General features: G+C 41.3%; 2 protein-coding genes across 2 annotated transcripts in view; both read left to right on the top strand.

Moving 5' to 3' along the window:
• MUC2 (mucin 2, oligomeric mucus/gel-forming) overlaps positions 1 to 2,340 on the top strand; it is a 51,643-nt gene extending 49,303 nt beyond the window's left edge. Inside the window, exons 49-51 of the mRNA XM_074918645.1 lie at positions 229 to 268; positions 560 to 689; positions 2,094 to 2,340. Coding sequence (XP_074774746.1) covers positions 229 to 268; positions 560 to 689; positions 2,094 to 2,340 — 417 coding nt within the window. The remainder of the gene's footprint in view (positions 1 to 228; positions 269 to 559; positions 690 to 2,093) is intronic.
• Positions 2,341 to 13,934: 11,594 nt separating this feature from the next.
• The window catches only part of LOC141965789 (mucin-5B), a 45,738-nt gene continuing 38,991 nt past the window's right edge, over positions 13,935 to 20,681 (top strand). Inside the window, exons 1-4 of the mRNA XM_074917781.1 lie at positions 13,935 to 14,016; positions 15,580 to 15,835; positions 17,298 to 17,412; positions 18,880 to 18,967. Of these exons, the coding sequence (XP_074773882.1) occupies positions 13,935 to 14,016; positions 15,580 to 15,835; positions 17,298 to 17,412; positions 18,880 to 18,967 (541 nt within the window). The remainder of the gene's footprint in view (positions 14,017 to 15,579; positions 15,836 to 17,297; positions 17,413 to 18,879; positions 18,968 to 20,681) is intronic.

Genomic DNA, 20,681 nt, shown 5'->3' with positions numbered 1-20,681 from the left:
TGTATAATGTTAAGTGTAGACTTCCTTCCAAGCATTATCTTTATTTCCAAAATCGGTAGATTTCAAGTCTTGAAGAGAGCATTATCTCCGTTTATTCAGATCAACACTACAGTTTTTGATGGTTATTTCCATTCATTGAGAAATTGCTCTCCTCAGTTATTGGTCTAAAAGTCTCTTTAATATCATAAAAGAAAATAATATTTTTTTTTTATTTCTTTGTTCTTTTAGGGAACTATTTCATTCTTACCTAACGGTTGTTGCAAAACCTGTAAGTATGCCAGTGTACCTGAATCAACAATGCAGAGAATTAATTTTCCTCTTAGATCACCCTATTGTCCAGCCATAGAAGCTGATATGTTTGTGTTTAAATAGATAGTTCTATGTTTATGTTTGTCATTCCAAGCATTCACTGTCCAATCTCTCCGGGAAAGTTTAAACTGAAGCAGAATGACCACTTAAGACAATTCTTTGAGTGCGCTAGTGAAGCCCAGAGAGTACTGAACTGCAAGGAACTTCGGGAGCTATTTCACTGAAACTATTTTCTAATCTTTCCCTACAGGTGCACCTCTGGATAGTACGTCACCATGCACTGTCCGTGAGAGAAAAGACTTTATTGTCCATAAGGGCTGCCGTTCTGTGGACAGAGTTGTCATGACTGAATGTGAAGGAACATGTGGAACCTTCTCACTGTAAGTAAACTGATCGGACAATGAGATTTGAATTCTGCTGGCACAGAGTTTGTTTATATTAAAGGGACAATAAATAGGTAGACCACAGAATGGTAGAGGACCTGAAACTATCAACTCTCTGAACCATGGGCACAAAATCATGAAATCTGTGGCTGAACAGTTGATTCATCCTAATAGAAAGCAGAAAAGTGTATTAACTCACCTTGGAACGCAGACAGTTATAATAAGGTCTATTAATCTATTAAGAGCTGGCTTGGCTGTCATTTGTGTCAGACTACCTTGATCTTCATCACAGAAGAAAATGGATTATTTCCTGTAATGGGAATGAGCCCAGAGATCAGCCAGATCTGATGCTCATAAGCTGAAAAGCTGCTTCTCAGTATTTATTGTCTGAAATGAAATACAGACACATCTTTCAAAGGAAGAGTCAAACATGCACAAATTTTATACAGTAAAGAAATTAGAAAACAAATGCTTTAGGGGTGGTGATAGTAGTTTCCCTGTACATTTTTCTGTGAAATGAGAGAATCTACAAAACAGTGGCTAGTAGGACACGTGGTACTGAGCTATTAAAATAGTGGAAAAACATAATTCTAACCCCCCCAAGAAACGGTGACATGATGCCTACCATTGAGTATGGCACAGGGCACCTTACATGGGAGAAAACTGATCTTTAGTCTCAGATTGAACCCCAGTTAGCAAGGGGGTTTATTAGTATTTTGAAATACCTTATCATCTTAGAACCTCGCTGTGGTGACCTCTGCACACAAAAAGAAGAAAAAGATGGCACTTGACACAGTTTATAGCCTGATATTGACAGATTCTTCATGTTAGGAATGGTGTTTGGGAAGCTGTTGAACACAGGGCTTCAAAAAATACTTTGCTGTGAGATAGGAATAGAAAGAGCTGCTGCTTCCCCTTCCTGTTAACACTGCCTGGCTTGGGACATGCATTTTGATTTACATGATGCAATTGTAGCCCTTGTAGCAAATCAATTGATGTGATGCCATTGTAGGTGGAATTGTAGCCACTTGTCTATGCAGTTTTCTTATTCAGGTCAGGGCATTGTCCTTAATTGTTGATCTGGTGTATTTAACATCCATCAGCACTGGGATGATGAGAGGAATCTAAGAAAGCCGGGCTCTTTCAACTCACCCATTTTTTTTACTAGGACTTTGATACCAATTGTTTTACCAGAAAAAAGTCTCAGCAAATGCAATGAATTTTAAAAGCATATTGTTATAACCACTGCTCTCTCAGATGAGCTTAACACTTCCATTAGCTACAACTGTGACTCTTCTACATATTATTTCAAACTTCTCCCAGGAGTTTTGTACCTAACTTCACCCTCTCTGTATGCTGGCTTTTGGCACAGAGTAATGTTGCCATTTTCCATGTTAACAGATATTCTGCTGAGGCCAATTCCATGGACCACAAATGTTCCTGCTGCAGGGAATCAAAGACTACTGTGAAGAAAGTGAGCCTGAAATGCCCTCATGGGCATTCCATTTCCCATGAGTATATATATGTGGAAAGCTGCAGCTGCCAAGACACCACATGCAGCATATCACAGTCTGGAGAGTCGCAGAGCAGAGAAGAAAATGACACTTTGAACCGTATCAAGAGGGCCATCAGCTTAACATCACAGTGAAGGGGAAAAAACCTACCAGCATTCAACTAAAAGGACTATGCACCATTCCCATCTTCCTTGGCTGCTTTTGAACTTTGCTTTTCCCAGTTCATTTATCCTGTTTGTTCTCTGATTGTTTTTAACAGTGCTCTATTTATTTGTGGACAAAATAAGAACACAAAATTGTATTCTTTCAAGTGCACAGCCTTTTGGATCCTTTTATAATCAGTTTATTTTCTCCTAGTGATTAAAAGCACATTTCAAAAAACATGGCGTTTGTACTTATTCACGTGCTGTCTTGATGAGCCTGAGTTTTAAAAAAGAAAAGTTATTTTTCAAGTTATAGGAGGTCAGCTGACATACTTCCTAAATTTTGGGGGCATTTACTTCTGGCTCCTTAAAAACTGAAATATCAGAAGCTGTCTGGAGGACCCAATGTGTAAGGTGGGACAGATTTGATGCTGTCTGGCAGAACAAAGCCAAAGATGAATAACGCATCATGAAGTGATTCAGATGACTTGGAGAAACTTCTAGTTCAGCACCAGATCTCATTTTAGCAGGGCTGAGTATGTTAGAAGTGTCTCAGTTCATCATAGTTATGTATTTTCACTCAGAAAGTAGTCCCTCAACTATGAGAATATGAAGTTCAGTCAGTGTTTGAGTGATGTATAGTTAGTGCTACAGTAGGAGGTCTCCAAATTCCAACGTTTGCAAAACAAATGTTCATCGCCAAGTTAATAATACAAGGCTTTACAGGAAATGGAGACAAATAGCCATTTTCGACATTCATTTGTCTCACAACAAAGGACATATCCAAAGGAGATTAGCTGAACTGCATTCTAAAGTGCCTGTTTATCTCATCTTACTGTAAGGGGAGATGAAGGAGATTAGCTGAGAGATGGATATCTCTCTTGAATCTTCTGAAGTACAATGAGGGTAATCCACACCTTCTGTTGCGTGTGAAAAATGCTTCTGGTATTATTTTGGCTCTGTTAATGAACACTAATTGTGCTTTATCCTTCTGAGAACTTAAAGTAACTGCTTGATGCACAGCCAACTTTGCGACCTAAAGGATTGATGGCACCATTTTGTGCTACTGCTAACCCTGCCAAATGTGTTGCAATGTAGAATGCAGACACTGGTAGGAATGCACAGGAAATGAAACTACAGAAATTTTGCATCTTTAGAATATTATGATTAGACAGCTAATTTGGGGGGTGGGGGGTGGAGGGGTGAGATTTGTGAGCTTGCAAAGCAAGCTTCAGAAATAATGAAGTCTGGTTTCTGCTTTAGTATGGGTTTCTAAGGATTTCTATCTCTAAGTCCATTGTGAGATGTGATTGGGACTTATCTCCTGGGCCACTTAGCAGACGACTTTCCTCTGAGGATTCTTTCAGTGTAACAAATTCTGTGCTGACTCTACAGCCGTACTTTTCCTTGAGTTGTTTGTAAAAACCACTTTTCTCAAAATCTGTTGACATTTAGCTGTCTTTGAGATCTTAATTTTTGCAGTTAAATTTGACTGATGGCAGCAAATACCTTCTGGAGACAAGGAGATACAAGGTGTGATCAAATCTGTCTTGTTCCCTATTAAAAAGAGTTAAAATATTCCAAGTCAGTGGTGGCATTTTGCTGCACACTGTATTTACACTGAAGGCTAAAATCTCCCTTGCTTAATATTTTTCTTTTGTTCTTTAGTTTGCATGGTCTCTTTCTGTCCCTTCTAGTGCTGGACAAACTGCTTCTAAACAAGGAAGTTGAAAGATCCTGTATAAAAGTCAGTAAGGCTGCAGATTTTGGCTTCACCACTACAGGGCAGTCTATGGCTAATAATGTAGAATCCCTTCGGACACAAAAAAGCAAGCTGCCTCCAAAAGGGAGTTTGTACTTCCTCAAGTACAGGGTTTTACCTCTGAGAAAAATGAATGTTGGTATTTCCCCAAGACAGTTGTATGCTCTTAATAAGCACTGAAGAAAAATTATTCTGGCAGGAATTTACAGGCATGCACAGGATGGTGTTCCTTGTGGTGCTCTGGATTACAGCAGCTGCTTCAGTTTTGGTGCTGGGTCAGTGCTGCCCACAAGCAGGCTCCAAAGTGGGTGCTGTCAGAGAATTCTTGCTTACAAGTGTTTGGCAGTTCCAGGTCAAACTGTACATGTCAAACCTCCACCCCTTTCTGCACTTTTAATCACCTAGAACTTTGCAGTTCAGTTCACACCTGTTTTTCCTTTGGAACTAGATGACAAAATTGAACAGATTAGACTTTTTCCAGCAGAGAAATCCACAAATCATCTTTTGGAGAGAAGGAAGGAAATAAGTTTTAACTGTCTGTGTCTACAAAGAGAGTATTTATATTTATATAAAACCCCAGAAGTGCTACAGGCTTGGGGAGGAGTGGCTGGAGAGCTGCCAGTCAGAGAGGGACCGGGGGTGAGGGTGTTGGGGGGGGGTTGATAATGAGCCAGCAGTGTGCCCAAGGGGCCAAGAAGGCCAATGGCATCCTGGCTTGTGTCAGCACTGGTGTGGCCAGCAGGGACAGGGAAGGGATCTGAGCCCTGGGCTCGGCACTGGTGAGGCCGCCCCTCGATTCCTGTGTTCAGCTTTGGGCCCCTCACCCCAAAAAGGCCATTGAATGACTCGAGCGTGGCCAGAGAAGGGCAACGGAGCTGGGGCAGGGTCTGGAGCACAGGTCTGCTGGGGAGCGGCTGAGGGAACTGGGGGGGTTTAGTCTGGAGAAGAGGAGGCTGAGAGGAGACCGCCTGGCCCTTTGCAACTCCCTGACAGGAGGGTGCAGAGAGGAGGGATGAGTCTCTGGAGCCAAGGCCCCAGCGCCAGGCCCCGAGGGAATGGCCTCAAGCTGCCCAGGGCAGGGTCAGGCTGGCTCTGAGGAAGGATTTCTGTGCAGAAGGGGCTGTTGGGCGTTGGAATGGGCTGCCCAGGGCAGGGGGGGAGTCCCCGGGATCCCTGGAGGGGTTCAAGAGTCGGGTTGACATAGCGCTGAGGGATCTGGTGTAATTGGAAGCTGTCAGTGCTTGGTTAACAGTTGGACTGGATGATCTTCAAGGTCCTTTCCAACCTAGATGATTCTGTGATTCTATTAGTGACAGTGAGCAGCACTATTTTTTGTTCCCACAACCCTCTTGGAAGTACATGGAGATCTGCCCTACCATTTTCTTTCTTAAGAAAGAGCTGTTGGGTCTGCAGGTCACAAACAGAGATTCATCTGGAAAACCCAGGGGACAAACTGAAGAAATGTCTCACAAGGCAATGTCAGCCCTTCAGGAGCTCAGAGGAGATGGTGGAACCTTCTGATCCCATTGTGTCCCAGGCAGGACCTACTGCAAAGGACATTGGCAGCTTCATAAAAAGCATTGGTGCTGGAAGAGAACAGACTTGACTCCAACTGTCCTTCAAGAATGACTCCATTCTCCAGGAATTTCCTTGTCTTCTAGAGTCTAGCAAGAAGGGAGCAGTAGCAAGAGCCCCAGCAGAGTTCAGCTGGGTGGCAGAGTAGTTAACACGTTGTCATGTCTCCATGCCCAAGTCCTGTGTTCATCTCTTCTTAGACGTTGTCTAGCCTCCTACTTTCATTGATGCCAAAGGTTTTCTTTTTGTTTTGTTTCTTTTTCTCCAGTTACTCCAGTTTCTTAATCTCCAGTTACCCAACAATTTTTGTTTTGCCTAGAAAAAAAGCGAGAGGCAAGTGGGACTTCTAGACACACAACCTTTGAAGGCACCAAAAGTCAGGGTACTAGGTCTTGCTCTCCAAGAGCTGCTTGGTTTGGCCTCACTTTGTCACATTGTCCCTAAGCAACAGATGAGAAGAGTTCCTCTAAGCATGGGGTTTGAACATGTCCCTGATGCCCTCAAAGAATAATTTGAACCTGCTTGGACATTCTGGTGAACAAAACAAAACAAAATCATGGCATTATTGCTTCTTTTCCTAAGGGAAGGAAGGGCAGATACAGGCAGGCTGAAATTCCCAAGTACAGGCTGAAGCTGGGATTTACCTGAGCATGATTATTGCCTTGATCGCCAGAGGTTGTGATTTTGAGTCCTTGCCTCAGGTGCAGACTGCTCTAAGGCATCTGGAAGCTCAAGAAAAACCTTCCCAGGCAGCTGCAATCATGAAGGAAGCTCCTCACAGCATAGAGCTAGCTGTAGGAGACCACTGCCAAATGCTGGACCAAACCCACGTGGGTTGGCTGCAGCTCAGGGAGGGTGCGTTGCCACACGAGTAAAGAACACTGCAGCTGAGGGCCTCCCGTGCAGCTCTTGACACACTTGGTGACTCTGCTAAGCAAAAAGAAAAAGCTCACTGTCCTATTGCAGTGTGGGTTCTTTGGGGAGATACACACAAATATTCCCTTAGATGCACCCCAAGCCTTCCTTATGGTAGGTTACATGCTTCCCTGGAAGCAAGGCAATTGTGGCATGCACTGTATCTGTGGAAGTACATGAGGTTTGTTTCCAGTTGTAGTCTTCGCCAAGGTAGACTGAAGCTCAGACAATTTCTTCTCAATTACCTGGAGTTGCACTGGAAACTCAGTGTTGTTAACATAAGTCTACAGTAATACAGTGAGAACTTACGTCTGGAGTTAAAAAGGAGTTCTCAGATTTGCTGATGAAGTGAACACAGCTGTATGAACTGTTACTGGATAAGCGTTTTGGGAACACTAGGGGTAGAAAGAAAAATGTTAGCAGTATGGAGAAATCACTGCTGCTATCTGAGGTGAGGCAGATGGGCTTCAGAAAGGAAAAAGATGCAAAACACAAAAAAACCTCCCCAGTGTAATACAAGGTAGAGATTTCTGATCTAATAACTACCTTGTTTAGTGATGTAACTATGTATTATAACGTTATCACTTTGTGCTGTAGAAGAGGAAGATGAAGATAAAATTTTCTGTATGTTTACTGTTGGACTGTATTTTGCTAAACCACACTTCACTGAGCTAAGCACATGTAAGTCTGCACGTAAGCCCCAATGAAAGGACCAGCAAAGGCAAAACCCAAAGTAAATAATCATGTAGTTACTGTGCTTGTTATTTGAACTTGTGGAGCAAAGCAAACTCAGATACTGGGAAAAGAGGCAGAAATAGACTTACAAACTCTAAGATCATAGGAAAGAAAATACTTGTGAACTTTATGTCCTACAAAAACTGAAATAACTAAATAACTGTAGAACTGATTTATAATTTCTGAAATTCCATCTTCCAGAACAAGCTTTGAAGGGTAGGGGCATTTTAAGGCAAAACAACTTCTTCAAGTTAAGTAGCACTCTTCCTAGGCCAGATTTACTAAATTAACTCAATCTTTTCAGGCTGTCACAAACAACTGCATTCTTAACTGGCAGCCTCCCAGACTATCTTCCAACTAGGCTTCGTAAGTTATATTTCCATCAGTAACATAGAAAATTATCTTTCTTTTTCAGTGCCAACCTTTTAAAACCTGAGATGTTCAAACTGGACTTCATTTAATGTTCCAGTTTTTCAGCACTCATGTGATGTTCTTGAATTTCTTTCACAAATTTGTCTCTAGATCAGTGAAAAACACTACTGTAATTTTTTCCTTATTTCAAGACTTTGAAAAAAACTCACCAAACATAGTAGAACTCATAATGTGGTTTTGATATTGCTTCCGTGCAACAACTTGCATATCAGAATGTCTTTCTGTTGCAGAGTGGTTTAAAGACAGAAGACACTGTATGTTACCTTTTGCTGTGCTTTTGGCTAGCCTCCTCTCTGCATCTGGCGAAGAAACGGGTTCTCCCACCTGCCACTGAGTTTCCTTCATTCCAGGAAGTCATGGATCTTCCAATGATAAGCAATAGCTTACAAAAAGCAGCTGGTAAGAATCATTTGGAAGTCTGTTCCTGGTCATATTAAATTGTATATTTGACAGGTGAAATCCTTCTCATTTGCTTGGAAGTCTAAATAGAAGGACTAGTCATGAGAGCCTAATTCAGTTAGTCTTCACACATATGTATGTGTGAAGACTAACTGAATGTATACACATATATGTATCTTCACACATAGAAGCAGCTACCACCTGATTATACCAAGGCTGTTAATCTCAGTCTGACCCAATGATAAGAAAAACATCACAGATTTTCAAATCATGCAAAGATTAGCATGTATGTCGGGGGCAAGGTAGAGAAATAACTTTGGATACTGAGTTAAGCAAGATGCATACAACTACCCTAACTGGCAGAAATCAAGTAGAGAGTAAGTATGGCAGAGCTGAGGTTGAGAAGGAGCACCTTTGGCTCACGCAGCTCTCTTTTAAGCAGAAACAAAAGGCAACAGGAACTGTGATCAAGGAACACGGCTTTACACGGTGCCTGTGACCTGACACAGCACTGAAATTTCCATAGACTCTATCTTTGGACTAGTGCATTTGGGGATTTTTTGGACCTATGAGAGCTGTACACTCATTCTTCTTAAAAACACAGGGAGCCTGAGCTAAACACAGCACACTAAGGGCAGCTAGTTATTGGGTGGCTAAATCTGCAACATGCTAAGCAGAGGCCTGAGGAAAGACTGTGATCTGATTAGTCTGTTTTTTCCTCTGTCTGGATAGTCATTTGAATTTAAAAGAAAATTGATATTCAGCTACCTACAAAACTGCTTTGGTTTTACAGTGTTCAAGAAAAGGCAAGCTCTGCAACTTGGATGACATAAAAACTCCAGTTGCTTACTGCAAAGTGCCACCGTTCATGTTGGAAGGATCATAATCTCATGAGTCCAGTAGAAATGCTCTGACAGAATTTTAAATCAGATCCTTAATAGAGACACAGTATAACTCCAGTTTATAAGAATAACAGGCCAAGGTTGCTTAGCTTCTCACGTCATCCTGTTCTCTGTCCTATCTCTCTGCTTTTCTTTTGTCTTGCCATAAGTTCTAGTCATGGTGGATGTGGTTACTGCGTATGAAATTTCATGTACTTTCAGGGTCATAGAGACTTCAGTATTAAGTATGCAGTGGCTTTTTCTGAATTGTCTTGGCATCCATGAAATAAGAAGTTGCTTTTTAAAAAAGGGGTGGAATCTGCCCTAGATTGAAACCCATAAAGCTTAAATTCTTAAAGCAGAATGTTCATACCCTTCCCCACACAGGGCCCTGGGTTCCCTTTGTTCTGCTACTCATATTTTTCACCAGGAAGGCTCTTTAAGAAAGAAAAATCTTTCAAGTAGAAAAAGCTCAAGGACCCAGCCTTCTGATGAGATGGCTTTCTGTGCAGGGAGTCTTTCTTACGTGAGGAAGTGCCAATAGGTCAATGAGACCTGTGTGCACAAACACAAATCAGACATGTCATTATTCCTTGTATGTGGATTTTGAAAGATCTACATCTTAAAAAAAAAACCAAAAACAACAAAAACACCAAAAAAAACAAAAACAAAAAGCCCCACCAGAAACCAGAAAAGAGCAGTTGAACTGATTCCTTGCAAACAGGAGTAACTAATGTCCTTGATTAGTTCAGGAAAAGTCAATAAATCCTATGGCAAGATGAGAGGTTAAGGAGCTTTGTGTTCATTCTAAGTCAAAATGTAAGAAAACACTCAACCATCTCCTATCAACATTAAAATACTGAAGACATTTTTCATATATTTAAATGACATTTAATGACAGAGATCCATTCCTGGCTTTTCCTCTGACTGTTACAGATCACCTTATACTTACTGCCAGTCATTTCAAACTGAGGGGTGAATGCATACCTGATGGATCAAATAAATTTTGATGTGAATTTGCTAAATTTTATGTGATTATATCATGGGTAAATATATGATCCATGTTGTTCTTGAATTCTTCTGACAATTTAGAATGTGCAAATTAGTATTGTAACCATCAATCATGTAAAATATTTTGCTAAATTAACTTCAGATTCTTTTTATCATGTGAATTATCAACACAAGAGGGCTTGACACCAAACCCAAAATATTGTTTCCCTAGCCAGCATTATCTTGTTAATGAAGGAGACAGCATTTCTCTAGAGTCATTATGTAGGCATTGCTTGTAGAACACCATTTTAATGTGGATTGACATTTTAAGAAGCAGTATCAGCTTTGCCTGAAATGAACTAGAATATTAGAGAACTTCCAAACTAAACCCACCAGTGCTTGGACTGCCCCAGGATGGTATGTTTGAAAAGTCTTGGTCTCTTAACACTTTACAGTACGTATGGGATCACCGTTTGACAGAGGGGTATGATACAAACGCAACTGCCAGGCTTCAGTATGGTGGCTGGCTATGAATGGCATTAATTCACCAGATGTCCCCAATCTGAGCGACTCTTTACCAATTCTGTATTAAAAAATATGAGATGTGAGTCACTGGTGTATTGCATTAGCTTCATGGTGGCTTATCTCCAGTGAGTCAGTGGTGATAAAGAAGCTGAGTTAATATTTACCTATTGTATTTACTAAAATCACATACCCTTTAATGGCAAATGATCCATGAAATGGGCTGTAAAGGGGCCAAGAGGAATTGTTCTTTTTGCTAGTACAGCTGCAGCAGATTGAAGGCCTCTTATGCTGCAGGGCCCAATAAAGGGAGGAGTTATTTATCCCAGTATGTCACTGCGGGGGGAATAGTTATCATCTGCGTGCCTGCAATATCAATGATTCAGTGGTAAGTGATCAACATATTTACAAGCTCCCTTCAATCTGAATTTCCTTCTGAAAAACGACCATGTTTTTATTCCAAAAACCTCAGTGTTGCCACACTTTAACATAAAAACATAATTTGAATGCAAATATCCTTCCCCTGTCAGTAGCCCTGAAATCATTGCAGGGGATTGAAGCATCTGGTGATTTCTAAGGAGTGTAGCCAGCACTCTCTGTGGAGAAGTCAGAAGCAGCAGCTCTGGTTAGTCACTGAGAGGAATTGTTATCCCCAAGAAATGGTAAAGGAATGAAAAAAATAACAGAGCAGACAAGCAGAGGTAAGAAAATGGCTAGATACAGAGCAAGAGGACTGGTTTTCCTGTTTCTCTGAGCAGCAAGTGATGTACTCTTGCTTTTTCTCAGGGGAGGATCTCAGGTGACTAATACTCCTTTTTCTGATGAATGGATGGTGGGTCGATGAACTATTTATTTTATTCTGTCTGTTCCTTTGACACAATTTTAACATGTGCTGTTCATGTTTTTCCCAGACTAAACTTGGAATGTTTTTCCTAAGTGCTAAGTGGGGCTTGGAGGGGGAAATCATGCCTTAGCTCACCCCTCCTGCCCACCCTGGCTTTCCCCTGAACCACTCCACATGTAAAAGACAAAGGCCTGGGAGTTGCAGTGGTCAGCCTCACCGTGTCTTTGTTATCTAAGGACTACTCCAACTTACAGGGTGTCGTTGGCAAGTAGTTCATATGTGGTTCCCGCTGGTTTTGTGCTGCCCACTCAGAATAAAGCGATTTTTTTTTTTTTTTCTAGGGTCAGGAATCACACTCCTAGAGTTCTGTTCTTCTTTCTGCTCTCATATGAATGAAATAGGTGTCTTGATTTACTGGGTGGGAATGGGAAAGCAAGAGGACCATGATTAAAAAAAAAAATGACTCTAACTCAACAGAGTTCTGCATTTGGATTTTGACACTATCTTTGATTTGGGAGAATTAATAGGTTTCATCTTTTTGTCTTTATCCTCAACTAAGCTCTCTTTGTCAGTGTCCGTGGTCTGCTGACCCATGTTCTTCTCCCTTCCCCACACCTGCCATTAAAGCTGTGGCATGAACAAGAACTCAGTTTGAAAGGTACCATGGGGAATCTGCTAAATTTGAGTGTTACTATTGCACTGTACTCGATTTCAGATCATTCTCCTATCTACAATGTCATATTCTCATGGTTCAGTTTATCTACTAGATATTCTGCTGGTTTACTCTGTAACTATTCGGATGGCGATCAGCAGGCAGATATGTTGTGATTAAAAGGAAAACCAGCAGAAGCCTATTACTTCCATTACTGGTGCCGTAAAGGTTGTTCATTCTGTATTCCAGCCAAATTGGCAGGGCTTCAAGAACAGACTTTACCTTCCAGTAGTGCCCTGCCTCAAGTGCGACTGACAATGGAATTAATGGGGCACGGACAGTGGGAAAGGGGTAACACGAACTCATGTTTCATGTACGGCACAATGCTCTCACCTGTTAGTGCAGGATTTTCTTAAGGGCAACCGCAGCAGCAAATCTTCATCTGGCAGATGTTTGCACCTGCAGTTCTATAAGTCACTTGGTAAGCAGGTCATAACTGCGTAGGGGGAACAACTGAAAGAAACAGTGGGCCAGCTCTGGGACACAGTAAATGCCAGAAAGCTTGGTAAAGCAGTGAGCAAGGCGCAGTCCTCAAGGACCAGCTTGCTGTCTGCCAAGCAGATAAAAGGCCATGCATATTCCCCAGGGAGTGCACAGAGACACTCGACCTGAGGACTTGCAACAGGGGTGAAACTACTCCCACTTTAAACTGTATATGTGCCCACTTACTACTGGCAATCATTCTGGCATTAGTGCATTCCCAAAGGGGCATGGAAGAGTTGAAAGTGTGGGAAGGACTGTTACCTGTGTTTGATTTGCAGGGAATAGGTGAGAGGCTTCCTCTGCGTCAGGAGCAGCTCCCACATGGCACGAATAAGGTGAAGGAACACTAGGTCAGCTTGCGCCAACAGAGCAAGTAGATCTCTAAAAGAGACCCTAAAATTACTGACATCAAACCACTGTGACAGGGTCTCTAAGAGCTGTCCTACTGTGGAATGTAGATGACTTCATGACTAAGCCCACTGCATTTTTTATGGGTATGAGATAGGGTATGAAAGCACTCGGATAGCAAGGGTGTAATATATAATATAGGAGGTGAAGGAAGGAATTGTGGTCTACATTTTGGTGGGACTTGGTCCCTGCTTTTTGGAGAAAGTGGTGTTTGGAGAAACCACCACTTTTGTGTGCTTAAAGAATAAATTAACTTTCCATGTCTGAGTGATGCAGTTGAATCCCATTCGTGCAGCAGAGGTGAGAAGTTTGCACTTTGTGCACTAACGTCACTCCTAGTCTGTTGAAGGAGTCTCTGGCCTTTGTGGTAAGATATTTTGGATACACTTCTTAAAGGACGTTGCCCTCCTGCCAGAAGTTTTTGCTCTAAATAAACTATACATTATGCCTGACCTTTACAATATTTTTTGCTCTAACACTTCGAAGTTGCCATCAAGCTAACAGAGGCAACACTTTTTCTTGAGCTGGGGGACTGTGCTGACATACAAGCCAGAGAAAAGCCCTGAAAGAAGGCAATGATTTCTTATTACTGATCAGACAAAAATAAGAAAACTATTGTTGCCAAAGAAAAAACAACACTGTAGAGGTGGGGGGACCTGTATTAAAGAAAGGGAATAAGAAAAGGACAGCTCTCTGTCTCCACATAAAGCAAGAGCAAACTCTATGCCTGTCTTGTCTGAAAGACAGGAGGTTGCTGGGTGCTAAACGTGAACCACTGAAAGAAAATTGAATGAAGCTCCACCTTTCAGGGACCCTGCCGTCAAGGTTTTGTTCTCACGCCAAATTCCTGGACTATAAAAAACTGCCTATAAGCCAAGAAAAAAACACTTCCCTGGAAGGATTTTCAAGTTACTGCTTCATGGCAAGATGGAAATAAAAAAGGGGAGGTCATTTTGGATCTTCTGCCTAATTTGGAGTTGTTGCAAGGGCAAAGAACCAGTTCAGATAGGTAAGAAAAAAATCTCATTCTCAGATTTTTTGCTCACATATTGCTCTCCTTAGGTGAGAAATAGAGCTGTCAAATGAAAATGTGTAATTTATTCATGTAAGATCTGTAGGCATTCCAGATACTGTTTAACATTGTACACTGTCATCTTTAATGTCAACCATTTAAGTATTTTAATTTTTTTCTTTCACTACTATCAACTGGTTTATGTCCTAAGTGACTAATCTTAAAGAGGAGACTCTCTGGAAGAAGCCTGCCTTATAAAAAAAACGGTGACACCCTTTTCAACACATTTCACATATATTCTTTATAGAAGTATGTTACCGTAATTCCTGCTAGGCTTGATTGACCAGTATGAAATACTGCATTAGGAGTAATCACATTTTTTGTGGTCTGCTGCACTGTTACCTCCTGCTTTGGTTTCGAATGTCTTACACTTCTCCCAGTTGCTTAATACACAAAGAATTGATGTGATAATTATTGCAGTTTTAGTAATTTTAGCAACTCCTCTTCCAAGAATAGCCAGACTTTCTCATTTCCCCTCCTTGTGTAGAAAAGTGCTAAATTACCCTACTCCATTTTAGTGCTGTCAATGTCTATGGCAAATGACAGTCCCTCTAAATAGCTGTTTCTGTAAGGACTTCTTGGCACTTGTGTTATGCATTTCTAACATCAAGATCTGAATTTTTCAGTGTTCCCCTGCTGGTTCTTAGGTAGGAGTATTTAATAATATTCTAGAGTTCACTGAGTACATTAATGACTGGTTTTGATTTGATCAGTGATGGATGTTGCTATGATGATTTTCCTGAATGTGCTGCAATAAACAACACAAAGAATTTTGCCCATTTTCAACCGTTTTCTGAAGTCATGTCTTACATGCGCTTAAAGTATGTATCAATGCCTTCGACAGATGTACAAGTTAGACAACCCAGGCATGAGTTTTTGTTGAGATGAAAAACAAGTATCTCTGAGCTGACTGCTGAATCTGGTGGCAACCTCAATTGCTGAGATCAGCAGCTGCCATTTTACCGAATAGTTATGCCACCTGTGCTATCTCCTGAAAGGGACTCAATTTAAGACTTTGGACCAAAGTCTTGCCTGTGTTAAGAAGCATGATTTCAAGAATAGAAGTGAGATTTAGGCAGCCAGGAAGGGATTCCCCTCACTTCACTTTAGACATCTAGAGTGGAAAAGTATCTACAATGTAAATACTGGGGGATGTCATCTACATTGGCACCCCTCCACAACCTTTATAGACACTGGAGAGAAACATGCACTCTTGGATCATATTCGTCCTAGGTAGATATGTAAGATAGGGAAGCTGAACCTCTTCTACTTCTCATTTAACTTCAGAGGAGCCTGGGCTCACCTGCTCACATTGGAGGTATCTCTGACATGGACTTCAAAAGTTCAGTGAGGTGAAACTCCTTCACACAAGGTAGTATCTTCCAGGGGTTAACATTTTTGCCTTTGAAAATATCTCCTTTAATGTTTTTCAACAAAAAAAAGGTAAGCACTTCATGTGTGGTGAATTACTAAGCCTCCTTCCTATGACTCTGTCTTTAGTCCAGGTCTCTACTGTCAGTAGGAGTGAATGTGCCACCTGGGGCAACTTCCACTTTCATACATTTGACCGTGTTAAGTTCACTTTTCCTGGAACCTGCACATATGTCTTTGCTTCGCACTGCAATGACAGCTACCAGGACTTTAACATCCAAATCAGGCGTAGTGCCAAGAATAGCTTCCTGATCTACTTCACTGTCACTATTGATGGAATGATCTTGGAGGTGAAGGAGACAGGCATCACAGTGAATGGGAACAAGTGAGTAAAGACCATGCTGTTGTTTTCTTGTACAGGAGTTCTATTGCTATGTATTAGCAACAGGTGGTCTGTCTAGAAAGTGGTCCTGTGCTGCAGAGATGCAAACGGCTGTGTACGATATGTTCATAGCACTTTGAACAGGGTATTGCAAAGAGTCCACCCTCAGTGGTGGAGGAGGCAAGAAGCATGTAAACTGCATCTCCCAGAGATCAACACCAACATGTTAAGAAAAGGCAATGTGTATGTTATAAAAACAGAAGGTCTAGGTTTCCTGATTTGGGAGGGAGGGTTGAAGGGAAAGAGATTAAATCAACACTTTATTTATAGAAGGTTTTGATTTTGTAAAACCTTCATTTATTTTTTTTTTTCTCAGAACATTATTTCTAACTTACGCTTGTACGTTGTTGTTCAGGAACAGATGGTCCTTTTAGAAAACATTTTCTGTTTCCAGATAGATTATTCTAGAAAATTGGACTGCTTTGCAGATCACAGCTTGTCTTGGGATCCTCTTACACAAAAGACAGAAGTTTCAAGAAGTCAAAATCTACGCTTTTAATTCCAATATGAAATGAACCAGAAAGAGCATTGCAAACAGAAGGGTAAAAATACTCCACAAGTAAAATGTCATATGCAACAGTAGTTGAAAGTTGGGCACAATTGTAAGGGTAGTCCTCATGAGAAATGCAGTGACCTGCTTCCAGCATATAGATAGGTATGAAGGGCCAAGACAAGCTTTGACTCTGGGAAAAATCCTCACAATCTTGTTGGAGAGAAAATTGCAAACACATGGGCTGTCTTCTCTTGACATCCTTCTAGAAACAACCAAATATAGAATAGTATCACTTAGATGTAATTGTAGTACCAAAGCCCACATGTATCTTCTAAATAAAAGGAGCAAGAAATCTATCTTTAAGCCATTTTCTGATTTTTCTAATTTTTTCAGACTCTGGGAAAATGAATGGTAAGTGCATTGGTGAGATAAAAAAATAATCTAGGTCTGAGTCATGTCAGTACCTGAGTAACAGAACAGAGCTCTTTTCACAGCTCTGTGAACCCCAAATGTCAAGGAAAGGTTGTAGGGATGATGGGAAGCTGCAGTATCCTCATGTGGAGGGTCATTTTCCCAGTATCATGATCTTGCTCCTTATAGGCTTTTGGGTTAGGTCCTCGGGATATGTAAACAAACAGAGCTGCATTGGTATCAGTCAGGTGACTAATGTAGTGTTGACACACTCATGACCATACTACATTGTGTCGTGGATTACGGTTGTTAAAAGGTCATAGTGGACAAAGTGATCATAGCTAAATTTAATGCATTGTGTGGATGAAGGCTGACCTTGGAAAGAACATATCCATAGCTTATTTAACTCCTTTTGACTCTAGTTTTTCTTCCTGTATCTCTGATAGGATTTCATCGGTCTTTTTTTTCAATGCAATCTGTTTTGTTCCCTCCAATTTCCAGGATCCCCATGCCCTTCAGCTTGAAGAGCATCCTGATTGAGGACACCTGTACTTACTTCCAAGTCACTTCCAAGCTGGGCCTGACACTCAAGTGGAACTGGGCTGACACTCTCCTAGTATGAACAGCCAGTTAGTTGTTTTTCTCTTGGTGAACCTCATTAGTGATGAAAAGCAGAGCTGGATGCAGGAACCATGCTGATAGATTGGGGCGGGGGGGGGGGGGGGGGGAGGTATCACTGTATCCACAAGCTGATAGGGACATGAGTTTTGGTTGAGATGAAAAACAAGTTATCTCTGAGCTGACTGCTGAATCTGGTGGCCACCTCAATTGCTGAGATCAGCAACTAGGTAATAGTTTCATGGGGGAGGGGCACGGAGTCACAACCTCCAGGAATTCCCAACTGATTTTATGTGACAAAAGGTGCCACTGTTAACCCTGGAGATAGCAGCTCTGTAGTTATCTTATTCCTCCACGGGGCCCTGGCAGCAGCACAGACAGTCCCTCCAGCTCTGACTTGTTACTTACGCTCTGTCTCGATGCACATCCTGTGTGGGAAACCAATCTGTGTGGCCAGTTCGGACCTTGGCCTGTCTCATTCCAAAGTCTTGCTATGTGGGAATTCCCCTCTGTACATCCCTTGCTAAAATATCCTCTTTTGCAACAGCGTATTTACACATTTGGGTGTGAACACTTATCCTCCACCATCAGAACTGAGAATGAATAAATGAAAGTTGTATATCATGTTTTGCAGTTCAGAGAGACAGATAGAGGGCAAAAGGTGAATGGAGAGGGAAAAAAAATCAGAAAGCAATCAAGTGGTATTCAAATTCTGGTTTCATTAAGTGTTTTCTTCTCCCCTTCCCCTGTACTAACTGATACCTGAAGTATTACAGGCCCTATCTGTAGAGTGGACACAGTTTTAGGGTGACACACATGTAGGAAAAGCACTGCCTCTTTTTGGTGGACCTGAGTGATGCCAGTACTAATCTCCAAGCATGTTGGAGTGATTAGGTGCAGTAGTTTTATCTGGCAAGGCAATAATGTGCTAATCTGGCTCTTTACTGCCCCCGAGGATGGACAGAACAAGTTATGCTGGACAGACATGCCCCTGAAATGCTGTGAAGTTTTCCATTTAGCCTATGGACTAGAAAAAGCCTTAGATATGGCTAGCAGCTGACCAGAAGCTGCTTCTTTGCAGCATCCAGCATTAGAGCACAGTTATCTGACCTGCCCAGAGTGGAGCTGTAGTACCTTGCAAGAGGTACCACATGTCTATATGCCAGTTACTTTATACTGGGAGACACTGGTCAAAGGATTAGCCCAGTATTCAGCATGTTTCAGTTAGCTCTTTAGTAGATAAGAATGACAATTGCTAGAAGATTATCTTCCTATTTAAGTCAACTTGTCCGCAGGTAAGTTTTCTGGCAGTTTTGTAACAGAAAAGGAGACTGCTACAAATTGGTAATGAGCATTTCTGCTACCACGCTCTTCTATTGTGAACCACTTTGTAACGTGCTGATGATGAGGGGAAAAGCCTTTAAACTCTGGGTTTCCTCTTTCCTTTTTTTTTTTTTTTTTGTAGCTGGACCTGGAAGAAACATATAAAGAGAAAATCTGTGGTCTGTGTGGGAACTATGATGGCAGTGAGAAGAATGATTTGATTTTGGATGGTAGGCCACGAATACATCGTGTTCCACATAGAACAGAACTGTTAAGACCTGACACAAAACTTGATATCTGCTTCTCCTAAGCAGGGTTTCAGATTTCCTGACAGACAATTTGAAATACATTAACATTTCCATGTACAGGAGATGTATTTTAAGAGTTTCTGGGATGATTTGGATTCCTCTGTTGTTTGCAAACTTGCTAGAGTCTCAAACCTCTTTAAACCAAATTAATTGCCTTACTATCATGCAGCAATTTTGCCAGGTTTCCCACTGATAGTAGCAAACTTTAAGGACCTGGTAGGCTCAAATGCGGCACAAGTGCATTTTCTGTCCTTCCATTTTCATCATTTTACAGTTGGATATCAAGTGTGATCATTTTTGCTTCTGTAATGAAATGCAAGTATCATCACTGAGCCAGGGAGATTTCACTGAGCATCTTTGCAAAAACCGTGGTGCCATCCACTGACACCTTCAGATATTGCACTGAACTGGAAAGAGGCCAACACAGCAAACAGCTGAGGCTACAATTCTGCAGCAGATTGCATGAGCTGAAATGAAACCTGCATCCTGGGATATTAGCTGCAGAACTGAAGCCATCATCCCTTCATATAATACTTGATCTTCTTAAGTCACCAGAAAAATTTTATCATCTATCTCACCCATTCAGAAAGAATCCTGAGATTTCATTAAAAGTACCACTTGTAGTGGGGTTCATTTTCATATTTCATATTAAGATTTTTAGATACGTCTTAGTCATGGTTCTGCTCTTCACAAGTGCAACAGATGAAAACTGAAACTGGCTCAAATTTATCTGGAAAAAAACAGTTTGCTGTTGAGAAGCAATGTTCTAAGAAAAACAGGCTCTTTTTTATGTATCTGGTTCCCCATCCGTGGACCAGGTGGCCTCCCGTATCCCTCCTTTCTGCTCTGAACACATTCTTCTCCCTGGGTCGAGCAGGCTGTAGTCATTCTGCCTACCCAGGCTAAGATCTACTGCACATAAAAGTCCAAAATTTATTCTCACTTTCACACTCTTTTGTCTTGAGGAAAATAATTTTCAGGAAGAAAAATCCTGTTTCTGCATGGAGTATCTCTTCTTGAAACTTTATTCGTCATATTATTTAGTATCAATTGAGAGCCTTGGCAAGTCACATGGCTCCTAGAGCTGAGGGCTTTAGAAGGGCTTCTGTTTCCAGAAAACCTAGTGGTAAAGCACCTGAAAACAATGCTTTTGTGGAAGTCATTCCCTCAGGCCTGCTCTCAAGGGACTGAGTCATTATAGGACAATAGACCTGGTCAGAAATCTGTCTATTAAACCTTTTTTTAAAAAAGAAAAATAATCAGAGAATGGCAATTAATGCATACTCTCCATAAAAATTTATAAATTTCAAACTTTGTCAGAAAGATTTCTCACGTCTGGGATCGAGTTTCTGGTAATGCACTGGGAAAATGCACTCCTCTAGCTAGTGTAATTGTTACATACATGCACTGTGTGCCTGTCTTCCTCTTGCTCTGTCTTCCCAACTTCTCTAGCCTGTAAAAAGTAATAGATTTCCAGATGATTGCAAACATACGCACCTAAGGCACCCACTAGGTTGTGATAGTAGAAGGCAAACTAAAATGTATGATCATTACACATGCAAATACAAAACTCTGTAAGATCAAATACACTCATAAAAACCAGAAGTCTTTCGAAGTGATATGGTGGAATAGAAAG

This window comes from Athene noctua, chromosome 14 (genome assembly GCF_965140245.1).
Source record: "Athene noctua chromosome 14, bAthNoc1.hap1.1, whole genome shotgun sequence".
In the NCBI taxonomy this organism is placed as follows: domain Eukaryota; kingdom Metazoa; phylum Chordata; class Aves; order Strigiformes; family Strigidae; genus Athene; species Athene noctua.
Note: the sequence above shows the minus strand (reverse complement) of the source record. Positions and strands in the feature narration are given on the sequence as shown.